General features: G+C 38.8%; 1 protein-coding gene across 3 annotated transcripts; it reads right to left on the reverse strand.

Annotated features, from left to right (window-relative positions):
- Window positions 1–1881: 1881 nt before the first annotated feature.
- Window positions 1882–12740, reverse strand: LOC141429511 (uncharacterized). 3 transcript variants are annotated; one of them, XM_074089844.1, is made up of 7 exons: window positions 12683–12740; window positions 6830–7443; window positions 5791–5913; window positions 4914–5366; window positions 3880–4054; window positions 2843–2950; window positions 1882–1985 (listed from the first exon to the last, which is right to left on the reverse strand). In XM_074089844.1, coding segments are annotated over exons 2-6 (891 nt in total). In that variant the 5' UTR covers window positions 6968–7443; window positions 12683–12740; the 3' UTR covers window positions 1882–1985; window positions 2843–2948. The 3 variants fall into 3 exon arrangements, with proteins under 3 accessions (XP_073945945.1, XP_073945946.1, XP_073945947.1); XM_074089845.1 differs by lacking the exon at window positions 12683–12740 and adding an exon at window positions 12606–12621; XM_074089846.1 differs by lacking the exons at window positions 1882–1985; window positions 2843–2950; window positions 12683–12740 and having other exon boundaries at window positions 3952–4049; window positions 6830–9168.
- Window positions 12741–13561: the final 821 nt, after the last annotated feature.

Here is a 13561-nt window from a genome sequence, read left to right on the forward strand (position 1 = left end):
AGTGAGGAGGAATTCATCCCTTCCAGCCTGTAAAGGAGAGAGATTCAGTAGTTTGACACAAACAGCACCTTACCAGACATGAGAATGAAACAAATGAAGTTCAAGACGGGAAACAGAAGTGACACTAGATGAACAACTGATCAGTGTGACTTGACTGACTCCTTATACCGGACTAACAGCCTTATTCATAAAAATCCTTAATGAGGTTTGATCGGTCTGTTACTTAGCAGACTGATTAAGCTTATTAGACGGTTGTCAAGAAGTATGATTCATAAACACTTGCTAGCAGTCTGCTAGTTGTTGAGCTGCTGATAGACGGATTAGACGCGTTATGTGGCCACCTTGACAAATCAAAGACAAAAAATGGCCTAATCGATAATTAAAAAAAAATTGACAGCAGTGACAGCAAATTAGCAGGAAAAGTAAAAGCGAGATGTTTGTTTTCCGCCATTTCCGATTCGCATGTTTATGTTGTGCAAAAAGCCATATTCTGTTAATCATCCTAATTTTTTTCATATTTATTGTTGCTAATTTAGAGGATTTTTAAATACAAATTCTTGAAAATAAATTTCCAGTTTTTTTTAATCTTTGCGTAGCCCTGCCTTCACTATAAATATCTTCGGTATGGTTTTTTTGCTCTTGTCAAAGTCAGCTGTTCAACTTGTGGCGTCCATTTTGTGACTTAGCAGGGAGATAAAGGAGGTCTACGGTCCTCTAACTAGCAGAGCCTTGATCGACTGATTAGCGCTAACAGACGTTTATGAATCGTGTTTTTTAGCATCGGCCTTCAAGGAGCCTTCAGGAGGCTCTAACTTTTTATGAATAAGGCTGTAAGACTTTACCTCAGCGACAGAGACAAACTCCTCTCAAATATAAAGATTTTGTTCTGGTCTCATTATGGAAACTATGGAGTCCTAAAATTGTATTTTATATAACCGTAGGACATACTCAGTATGTATTGTGAACTTTTGTTCTCAGTGATGCCAAGGTTTATTAAATTTGTTTAGCCGTAGGACATGCTCTGTATGTATGAGAACTTATGTTCTCAGTGATACCAAGGCTTATTTAATTTGTTTCTTGATTGTATCTTCTAAATTATTATTATTAATATGTCTTAGAGTTGCTAATAGATCTGTTAGACTGGCAAATACTGAGGTGATTTATATCTCCTAATGTAAAATTGTATCTGAAAGGCACTTATAAAAACAATTATGTTTTCCTTCGTAACTGATAATTAAATATAAAGTTCTTATCTCATAAAGAAAGAAAGGATTGTAGAGGTCCATCACTACTTTGATAGGACATCCCTAAATCAAATGTCATGTTTGACAGAAGCGAATAGATAGAAAAGCAAGTTGTGCTAATAATAGAATTAATCGAATCGAATCTAAGTTTGTAAACAGGAAATAAATATAAGACATTCTTTATATCAAGATTTTAATTGTAAAAGTCCGACAGCGTCACAATTGCAAAACACTACAAAAGCCTCATAGCTAAATGTAGCCTATACTTTCGTATTCTCAATTTATTATTTTTATGTGTTCTTATCTTTAATTAAGGAGTTGAATTAAGGTTGATGTGAAGTTGTGTTTATAAAATATGCTAGTCTTTATTTTAATCTTAATATTTCTACTAATTCGTCTTGTTCACATTTTATAATTTACAATATTAATAGTAGTGCCATCTATTGCTGTTTTTTTGTATTAAATATAGTTTGTAGGGATTGGTAGGCCATGCTACTACCTACGAAATTATAGTTTAATGTCACCTCTCTTTCTTCCTGGGGCGATGCCTGACAGCGGTCACTAGATGGCGCCTGTACTTGCCCGCGTCGGGAAAGACAGGTCACACTCGACGCAGTAGGCGCCCGCGCCTTGTCGCCGGACGGCGGGTCAGGCGGGTGCGCGACGGCCGCGTGCCGCAGCAGCCGCGCGCGCGTCCCGAACACGCGCCCGCACGAACACGTGCTCGCCAGGTGGTTGTAGCTGCAACGATTACAACACATTTGACATGGTCTCATTGAGTCAATCAACTATGAAAATTAAATGGAAACATTAAAATGAAATTATATATTTCAGATACCAATACGGTAATTGACAACTCCTGATTTTGCATATCTTAATATTATTATGAAAATATACATATACAGATAGTGTTTAGCGAGAGAAAATTTAAATCGGTTGAAAATGGATTTATAGTGTTTTTTGAAAAATCTATATACCTGTCTCTTTCTCAAACGCTTTTCTCTATGCAGCAAGTATGGCGGTACTGGCGTGTCGTCACATGCCAGTATGTCTTTCTCTGTCTAATCTTGAATTTCAAACCTTTATAACTTTGTTATTTATAAGGTAGCTAAAAATGTTTTTATTCGATAATATGCATTGCGTAGTTTTAATTTTTAAACATATACAAATAGTCAATACCGTATTTTGAACAATTAAATCATATATATGTTAGTAACAAGGAGACTTAAAATTATGTTATGTAATTGTGTTAGTTATGAATATATAAGAGCTTGCTACTCTATCGTATTGGTAACTGTAATGATAGATGTAATGTTATTAGAAATAAATAAAAATAAAATAAAATAATGTTAGTGAAAAACTAAACGCTCATTGGATTTTACGTGCTAAGACATCAATGAGCTATAATTACACTATTCAGTGTATGTTATTCGTCCTGTTACCCAGGGGACATCAGTGATACTTTTTTAGAACGTTCATGCAAGCGCTTCCATCTGAAGCAACTGGAGGTCTATGGGGGAGGCCTGTCTGCCTACTCAATGCACGACGTAGATGGTGATGATGATTATGTTTTATGATGGTGAGACGGCGGTAGTTACGTGATGTGCCGTTCCATGGCTTTCTTCCCTACGGTGCTGCGGCCGCAATAGTCGCACACGTAGCGCGAGTGCAGGCGTCGCTCGTGGTGCGCGTACAGCAGCCGGTCTCTGCGATAACGATAAGGCTCTACATTAGAGTTGTGTCCATTGACTGGCTGACTAGGCTCAATCAACTTTTTATTGTTGTTGTCCCGTAACCCAGGAGACATCAGTGATACACGTTAATGCGCATAATGTGAATTGGCATAACGATGAGTTGGTATAAATTTAGATAGATTTGAAAAGTAAATAGGAGGCAAAAATATTGTTAAGTAAAAATGTTCAAAAAAATTCTACACAGTTTACTCTTTCATTTTACTGATATAGGGTTGCCATATCAATGAAAAATCTTACCAATTTTTATTTGGCGGTATGTCATACAGTGATACTACGGTTTTCAAATATTGTAAATGGACTGAACATGAAACCACCGTGAGACTCACTCATATTAAATATATTGACCCGGATAACTCACGTCTTAAATCGAGTTTAGCTCGACATGTTTCGGGCTAATCCGTAGCCCTTCGTCAGCAGCTTGCAGTTGTAATGATGATGAAAACGCGGGTGGTTGTGTGCCGGTGTCAGTTTCGTCGGGTAGTCGCGCGAGCAGAGCGGCGGCGCGCAGTGCGCGTGTTGCAGCAGCCGCTGAGTCGCGTTGCTCCGAAGACGAAGGGCTACGGATTAGCCCGACACATGTCCAGCTAAACTCGATTTAAGACGTGAGTTATCCGGGTCAATATATTTAATATTGTAAATGGACTCTTTATAGGGACCATTTAAACCGATTCCGCTTTACGGGTATTATTGTAACGGTTTCTCATCAGCTTGCATAATTTTTAAGGACAGAATTATTGAAAAAAAAGTGATGACTAACAAAATTCGGACAAACATTACATTGCGACTTGCGAAATTATGCGACTATTTACGCAACGTTTTGTAACACATAGGTAGAGATAGTGATGAAAATTGCTTACGGAAGTCCACATCGCACTGCTTACATCGGTATCTGAACTTGTGCAGGTGCAGATGCTTCCTTCTGTCTAGATCACGTTCCACCACTCGCACGCATTTCAAGCAGCGGTTGACTGGGTGAGAGCGGCGCCAGTGCAGCATTAAGTCCGACTTGTTACTGTGCTTGTCGCCACACACCGGACATTTAATTAGGAGACTTCGCTTAAAAAAATTGATACGTAAATACATAACTATGAACTAAAACAATTATTTTGCTCACCTGCAACGTTGTGATGTAAATCCTGACCAGAAATATATGACTATTCGTCATGTTGTGGAATTTCATTGGAACTAATTTCTTACACTGGCAATAATTTGTCTGGCGGTTTCTTTGAACAATAACAAAAATGCCCAAAACGATAAGTAGTCAACAACGGATCATTGTAAATAATGTTTATAATAAACTACTGAAAAAAACGCTTGGGGAATGAAACTATTTCACTAAAACCTTCCAAATTAACATCAGAGCTAACAGGTAAACGTTGTAGCCAAGTCAAGATGTCATTGTTCCGACTATACTGCAGGGCTACTACGAAACTCGAAGTTCGTGTCGTACGACTGACACTGACACTTATACTATTTAATACGAGAGCGAGAGGGACGGTACGATACGAACTTCGATTTCGGAATTTCGGAGTAGGCCCTCTGAACTATTGCCATAAAAATAAGAATAATGACATAGCCCTCTTGACAATAGTCATATATTCTTGGTTTACCTTTACGTTTATGCAACAAACTACATTATCATTCTGCTTGTGGGTCAATCAACTTTTTAGTGTGTGTTATTCTGTCTCGTGACTCAGGAGACTTCTGTGATACACTTTGTTAGAAAAATGTTTGCAATTTATACGAGAGATGAGCTATGAAGGATTTGCCTTAAAACTGTTGCAATGTCCTAACTTTTAACAAATAACTCAGAAGACGTTACCATGGCAACAGGCTACTGTTGTTGTATAGTTACTATACTGCAGCAAGCTGCAAGGATGTAAGTTCATTAGGCATTGTTGTGTAACTTACATACCTTATTATGGTATTCTCTTTTATGGGATTGTAAATCACTTTTATATGTAAACCGGAAGCCACATGCCCCACATTTAAGGGGGCGACTAACAGAATCATTGTCATCTCTGTCTTTCGCCAGTGATTCCTGTACTTCTGTCTCACTCAGATGCACCTTGGTAAAATATAGCTCTAATTTACTAAAATCTATATCATTATCTATTTTTAAAAGATCTTTCTCTATTTTAACATGTTTTTTTTCATTTTTAACACAGGGTGCTTTTGCTTCTAAAAGTTTGTCATGGCCAGAATCACTTTCAAAATGGTCATTTTCTATTTCTTGTTTGATTTCTGCTTCTGTGCAGTTGTCTACGAAAAGTTCTATGTCTGGTTTTTCCTCTATGGTCTCCTCTATGATGTAATGGTAGCCTTGTCTATGGTTGGATTCAAGAATTGATAGAGATGTTATTTGTATCTGCAAAAAGCAAAGAAATAAATATGAATCAAAGATATGCGTTTGCGCATCAATTTAGAACATCTCTCTTTGTGTGGGTGTGTGTGTGTGTGTGTGAGCGTGTGTGTGTCTGTGTGAGCATGTGTGTGTGTGTGTGTGTGTGTGTGTGTGTGTGTGTGTGTGTGTGTGTGTGTGTGTGTGTGTGTGTGTGAAAAATGGCAACTTCATTTTTTAGGCATTATTTTTTTAATGCAGGCCATACAAAATCTGGCGTAAAACCTACTATTTTCTTTTTTTTTTTTTTTTTTTTTTGTGTGTGTTGTTTAAATTTTGTTGTATTTGTGTGACTTTGTGAGTGAATAAATGTCTTCTTTCATTCTTTATGTATTTGCTAATAAAATAAATATATAGCACTAACCTCCTTCAATGTATAAAATGTACTAACTTGTTTATCATGAGCCAGCTTCAGAACACACTGTGCATTCTGGAGCCGCGTCCGGAACGCAGCCACTCTCCGTAGCAGCGCCGTGCACTCCCAACACAGCAGTACATCAAAATACTTCAGGTCCTGCAATAGGGAATATGCAAGCATTATTTCATTCACATATGGCGGCGACAGACAGTAATTAATCTGCAAATAATGCATTTCATTTCTTGTTGCAGTTGATATCTTTAATGATTGACAAATCAAATTATTTTTTTTATAAATATCTGCAATAGGGAATATTACTGCAATTTTATCCCATCAGAGAGCAGCACTAGCCCATACTATATGTTTATGGTTTATGTTTTTGAGTATCTTAAATGTCCGTAGGATGCCCTAATATCATATTTTTCATTTAAATTTTTGTAAATATAGCTCTATCGCTACTATCGATTAAAATTAATTTCTTTGTTACTCATAAATGATTTCTATAGGTATTAATAATGCTCTTTGGTCATGATCCATCATGGGCGACAAAAAAGAGAACGGATGTGTTGTCATGGCGTTTCTTTACGGTTCGTGCCAGTGTGTCGCCCCTGCGCAGAGCTTTGCTTAATATGCCCTATTGTCAATCAGGCTGAGAGCTTACATATCAAATGACGTTAACTAATAGAAAGTCCACTTTCAAGTAATACTTTTTTAGGTCAGATCCCTTGCACTTGTTTGCCGTAGGTTGTGAGGTTTTTCAAAAGTTAATGCATAAAGGTCACTACCCACTATGCCGTATCATGAAATGACCGTAATAGGAATGAATCAGAAACAGAATGCAAATGAAATACATGATAGTGGGCATAGTCTCACACTTTCCAATACAAAGAATATTTTTGCCTAAAACATTGCTATTACGGTCATGGTATGAGTATTTAATAAATAAAATATTTACATGAAGATTTATTTTTAAGTCCGGTGCCCTGGGCGGTCGTCCCACCGCGCCCTACCCTAATAAGCCGCTACTGGGTTTGCATATTGTCAGTAAAATAACTCTACCAAAGAAACTTACCTCTAACGTCTCCTTATTCCCCAAAAGGGAGTAGAATAAATCGTAATGAACCAAGGGAGACAGTCTCCGATCTGTACTGAGGCATCCACAACATATCGCAGTATTCGCGGTGCTAGATTCACTCTTTATATCATACATTTTAAAAAAACACTCAGTCACTGTATTACATATTTTGCAAGCAACATCGCGAAGTAGTAAGAAACAAATTGGATGTTACAATATATTAAAGTTTATAGCCTCACAGTATAATTACAATATTTTCTGTAATAATTGTTTATTTTTAAACAACTAAATTTACGCAATAATATTCGGCGAAATATCTGAGTGAGACTCACGTGAGACTACGCATTGGAATGACAGAATGACAAAAAATTGAATCAAATAAAAGAGTATTAAATAAAGAGTACATTTAGTACCCACAGAGTAACATTTTTATATAGGTTATTATTATTCCCTCAATGGCGGCCTTAAGGCTTGGGCCAATGTCAGTTGCGATGACAGGGTTGCGGTTGATTCTGCAGAACGCCAACAGTTTGACAGCAGCAAGAAAATAATTTTGAAAATAGAAAAAAAAAAATCCTTTTCGGCCGAACGCTGTTGCGGGAGTCACGTCACTGCGACAAAGACAAAAGATGTTGTTATTGATTAGATAGAACTATAGTCTTATATTGTTAGAGGATATAAAATCACACAGAATGGTAATAAAAGGAGAATATACATAACGAAGGAGGGATTTAAAGTTAACAGGGCGAGGAATGTAAGGGGGAGGAGGTCATACAAGGAGGATGTCAGCTTTGAACATTCGAAAAATAAGTGGTCAAGACAGCCTTCGTCTAAACCACATTCACACAAAGAGTTGTCTTTTACACGAATCTTGTGAAGGAAAACAGGAGTACATGAGTGGCCCAGTCTCAGTCTGCATATTGTTGACGTAGTTGCTTTATTAGCGGCCCGGAATTTAAAGAACCAGGGTTTGACGGGAACATTATCTTGAACATCAGAGTAGTGAAGTCCTTTCATCTGACTAGATCTTGTCCAGTGAGCGAGCCAATCCGAATCCAGTCGATCCTTAGCTAAAGAGGTCAAATCGAGGGAATAGCACCTGAACTGATCCAGGCAGCCTGAACGGGTCGCATCCTTAGCAAGCTGATCTACAGTCTCGTTGCCCCGGATTCCAATATGACTAGGGATCCAGGCCAATGAGACCTTCACATTCTTACCAGAGAGACCATTAAGAACTTGCTTAATTTGAAGAATGACCGGGAATTTAGATTTACTACGCAATTGGTTTGACATTATGGCCTGTAAGGCGCTTTTGGAGTCTGAAAAAACTATGCAATTATTAAGATTGTGCGAGTCTATATATTTAAGGGCCTCCAAAATTGCCACTGCCTCGCCAGTAAATACAGATGAATATATCGGCAATTTATAGCTCAAAATAATCTTAAATTTAGGTATCCAGACAGCAGATCCTACACAACCCTGGTTTGAAAGCTGTGAAGCATCCGTGTAGATAGAGGTCCAGTCAGGCCAGTTTCTAGCAATGACACGGCTTAAGTCTAGATTAGGGGAGGGGGATTCTCTATGAATACCAAGGTCAAGCGAGATATTATTAGGGCGGAACATGATAGCATCATATGGGATTTCAAAAAGAGGGCTTAATAACTTACATTGAAATAAAGGGCATGGAAGACGAGTTATTTTAACAAAACTATTGACCAGACAAGGAGGATCCTTGTGAACCCAGTAAGGAGAGGTAGAGATTAATTCTGAAAGAGACCGAAGTTTAGGGATTAGAGGGTGGGAGGGAGATTGCATAATTTTAATTACATATTTATCAGAGAGAAATTGTCTTCGAATAAAAAGAGGAGGGTCAACGCACTCCATTTGAAGAGCATTCGTAGGGGATGATTTCATTGCTCCAATCACTAGACGAAGACTTTTATATTGCATTTTATCCAAAGAATTTAAACTAAATTTATTGCACGGCTCTAAGAGAAAGGACCCATAATCAAAGTGACTGCGAATAAGGGCATTATATACAAGTTTTTGGGAGTATGGGTGTGATCCCCACCATACGCCAGACAGAGAACGAATAATATTTAAGTTCCTCTCGCATTTCTTAAGAGTCTGATTAATGTGATGGACACCTGACATTTTGGAATCAAACAAAACGCCAAGAAATTTGACCTTGTCCTGTACAGGTATACGGATACCATCGCAACAAATAGGGATATCTGGAATGGACCTTTTACGGGTAAATGGGACTACTGCACATTTTGAAATAGAAAGGGACAAGCCATGCTCCACTAACCAGACATTCAAATAGTGAAGAGCCGACGAAAGAGGAGGAACCGCGTCAGAGATGTTAGAACAACAGAATATAAACATATGTCATCAGCATACTGAAGGATGTTACAAAATGAATTTACCGAAAGTTCCAAATCATAGGTATATAAGCTATAAAGAAGAGGACTGAGAACAGAGCCCTGAGGGAGGCCTTTATAGACCACCCTGGGGGGAAGGGAGACATTATAAGATGAAATAAGGACTGATCTGGCCAAAAGAAAGTTAATTGCGAAGTCAACTAACCTCTCCGGAAAACTCAGATGATGCAACTTTTGCCTGAGAAGAGGGAGAAGAACGTTATCGTACGCAGAGGAGATATCTAAAAAGACCCCCACTACAGACTCATTTTTGGAGAAGGCAAGACGAATGTCGGTTGAGAAGATGGAGAGACTATCCATCGTACCGAGACCTTTACGAAATCCAAACTGACTTTTGGCCAAAAGGCCCTTACTTTCTGCCAACCATTCTAAACGGTTTTTAATAAGATGTTCTAAGATTTTTGCCAAAGCGGACGATAAGGCGATAGGTCGATGACCTGAGGGGTCATTACATAATTTTCCTGGTTTTAAGATGGGAACAATTATCTGTGCTTTCCATTCCTCAGGAGGAGAATTAGAGAGAAAAATATTGTTTATAATCCCAAGGAAGAATTTTTTGGAGTTTGAACTGGAATTAACTATGAAAGAGTAAGGAATGCCATCAATACCCGGGGCCGAGTCTTTTAGCTGATCTGTGGCTGTAAGGAATTCCTCCATAGAAAAGGGCCATCAAAAGAACTATGGAAAGAGGTAGAGGGAAGAGACCAAACTGGAGAGATTTCTTGAGCAGTTGGGACAAAGGGAGGGGCTAACTTAAAAGCAAATGCATCAATCCATTCTGAAGAATCGTTAGAAAGAAGATTTGATTTCGGGTTAAAAGCGCCACGAAACCGCCTGATACCTTCCCAGACCAAATATGAGGGGGAATTAGGGGAAAGGCTTTCACAAAATTTTTGCCAACCTAGTCTTTTTTTATTTTGAAGGAATTTGGAGGTTTGCTCTGCGACAGTCTGATAATCTAAATAGTTCTCCCTCGACAAGTTGATAGAAAGAAGTGATTCAGCTTCTCTACGCTTTTTAACAGCTGCAAGACATTCAGAATCCCACCAGGGAGGAAACGGGATCTTTTTTGACGGCTTTTTTTTTAAAGGGATAGCTTTGTCAGCCGCAGACAGAAGAGCATTTTTAAAACCCTCATACACTGAAGATATATTATTGGGATTAGGGGAAGGGAGAAGAGATATTTCCTCGTCTAAAAAAGATCTATAATTGGGCCAATCTGCTTTTTTGGTTTGATATTTGAGACGGGGGGAGGAATAAAAAGAGGGAACAGGATCAGGAAATGATACTTTAATAGGAAAATGATCACTCCCCAATGTGGAGGGGATCACTTGCCAAAAGAGTCTGGAGGAAATTGAGGGAGAACATAAAGTAAGGTCAACAACACTATTTGGGTTTTGGGAAGGTAGCACACGTCTCGTTGGAGAACCATCATTAAGAACACATAGATTAAAGTTATCAAAAAGATCAAGAAATGCAGAGAAACTGAATCACTGGTATGGGAGCCCCAAGAGGTATGATGTACATTAAAGTCTCCTAAGATGATGATAGGAGGCGGGATAATAGATAAAATGGAGGAAAGCTCTGCAACCATTCCTGAATGAGGGTCTGGAATATAAAGAGACAGAAATGAAGTATTATTAACCCTAACAGCAACAGCACTAATAAAGTCGCTATGAGGGGGGATAGGAATATGAGTAAAAATAATAGAGCGGGCAACTAATATAGCTGCGCCACCATAGCCATCCCTCCTATCATCCCGGAGACAGGCAAAACCATGCACTCTAAAAATAGAGTTAGGTTTGAGCCAGGTCTCCTGAATGGCTAGGAGGAAGGGCTTATGTTTATTAATGAGATAGATCAGTTCATTTTTTTTATTGAAAATACTACGACAATTCCACTGAAGGAGAACTCGGGCCATTTTGTGAGGAAACAAGAGATAACAGTTGGGTCAATTTTTGATGCATGTTGTTCGGTAAACCGGAATCAGAAAAGCGTGCCAATATGTTAATTAATGTATTAAGCAAAAGCTCAATGAGATTATCATTAGGGGAGTTAGGCTCTTGATTTAGAGCACAACCATTAGGTTGGGAGGAAATGGGATCACGGACAATATTATCATGGGCAATTCTGTCATAACCTGAGTTACTCGCAGAAGTATGAGATTTTCTACGAACTAAAATAGTTTTGCGATATGATTGAGACGATGATTGAGCTTGTGAATGAGATTGTGATTGAAGGGAAGGGGGGAGCGATATTAAAAGAGCCAGGGGAGGGAGAATTCAAAGTCTCAGAGAAGGTCTTTCTTACTTGAGGGAAGCGAGCAGAGGATTCAATATAGGAAAGGTTTTCCTGCGACATCACCATTTTGATATTGCGCTGCCGTTGTTGTTCTGGGCAAGAAATGTCATTGGCACAATGGTTACCAAAGCAAAATAGGCATTTAAGTGTAGGAGAATTGCAGTTTTCACCAATATGATCAAGTGAGCATTTGTAGCACCTGGACCTGGACCTGCACTGAGCTTTGACGTGTCCAAAACGACAACAGTTGTTGCATTGGATGGTTGGCAGAAGGTAGCACTCTACAGGCAAACTGTTGTAGAAACAAAACACTTTAGGAGGCAGACTACGACCACTGAATGTAAGTACCACTGATCGAGTAGGAATCCATGTGGGAGAATTATTCTCACCAATGGATTTCCTACTTAATCTGCGGGCCTTAATCACGCGTCCGAAGCCTGGGGGTACCGATACATTTTCTACCACCTCTTGCATCGACCACTCAGGAGCGATATCCCTTATAATGCCCATACGGGTGACATGAAATGAGGGAACAACTGCAGAATAATCTGCTGAGGTAAGTGCAGGGTGTAACAGGAAATTATTAGCATGTTCCGCCGAATCAAACTCAACGGAAAAACGATTACGTCCGATTCTTTTAACTCCGTCCCTAATAACGCCATGGATTTTGTTCCTATATAAGAAATGTCCGAAATTTATAGCCCTTAAAGCAATACCTGAGGCTGGGTCACTCTCTGTTCTCTGGACGTTAATAATATAAGGGCCAGTATCTTCTGTGGTATATGATGATTTCAGCTTTTCGAAATCTGGGTGCGTGAATGTTGTCTCGACGGAAACTGCAGGAGAAGAGGACTTTTTGGAAGGAGGAACATCGGTATCAATTAAAGCTCTTTTACCGAGAAGAGGGGTCTGAGGCATAATAGCTGCCTGGTTAGGAGGGATAGGGGAACAGTCAGGCCCACCACCAGGATCATCTGGATCCGAAGCATCCAGATCCATGATTGCTTAAAACTAATACAAACACTTACACTTGGACACTCACAACAAATATAAATAACTACAAGATCACAACAGCGGTTATAACATGAAAAAAAACCAGAATTACTAAATCCAAATCGCAAAGCTTGCTACCACCATACACGCTGACAGCAGAATCCTTTATACTAGGTTTAGTACCTATAAAGAATTTGTTTGACATTACAACGTACGCGATTTCTGCCCGTGAAATTAAAGCCGGCGCCATATGTAATCGCTCGACGCTCGTTTCGCATTTCTATCCAACGCCATCACTATTTTTTTAAGTATGTAAACTCGTCAATGATGCCAAAACTAAACGGAATGCAATCACTTTGACGGCTTCTGTTCAAAAACAACCAATGTCCAATCAGCCTAGTCCAGACAACAAATAAAACAATTTAATAACTAATTTTATACTGCAGCCTAGTAACTGTAATTGATGTTATAAAAGTAATTTAGTGGGCTACAGACGCGTTAAAATGGAGGATAGTTCAGAAATAATGTTGAACTCGCTGTGTTTGTACGTGTCCCTCAGTAATGAGCCGGGAAAAGTTGTTCCAACTTTGCCGTGTAAATGATGGGTAAACAATCTGTATTCCCTTCTTTCACCGATTCAGAGGCTTATCGGGTAAGATATCATACAATGAATTTGATCCACATAGGTGCAACAAGACAAGTTGGAAGACTGGGGGGAGGGACCTTTGCCTGGCAAGTGCGGACAACTAAAAACAGCTTATGATAGGTTATTAAAAATTATCCCTTGTAAATTTACAAAAAAAAAAATTAAAAGATAAATAATAAATAATTTATTGAATCAGGCGTTACTTTGCGGAGGTCCATATCAAATGAACTAAAATAATTTCTGCTCACCGCGAACCTTTAACGATAGCTAAGATTGCTTAGCTAAGCTTATGATAATTAGATAGCAACAGTTGGGGTCTATTAATTAATGAAGCAGGTAAATTTA

The sequence above is a fragment of the Choristoneura fumiferana genome, chromosome 7, assembly GCF_025370935.1.
Source record: "Choristoneura fumiferana chromosome 7, NRCan_CFum_1, whole genome shotgun sequence".
Taxonomy (NCBI): domain Eukaryota; kingdom Metazoa; phylum Arthropoda; class Insecta; order Lepidoptera; family Tortricidae; genus Choristoneura; species Choristoneura fumiferana.

Coding starts and splice junctions, on each gene's coding strand:
- LOC141429511 (XM_074089844.1), bottom strand. CDS start 6,967: ATGTATGATATAAAGAGTGAATCTAGCACCGCGAATACTGCGATATGT. Junction 5,367..5,790: donor AGCTGGCTCATGATAAACAA/GTTAGTACATTT, acceptor TGCTTTTTGCAG/ATACAAATAACATCTCTATC. Junction 4,055..4,913: donor AAAGAGAATACCATAATAAG/GTATGTAAGTTA, acceptor AATTTTTTTAAG/CGAAGTCTCCTAATTAAATG.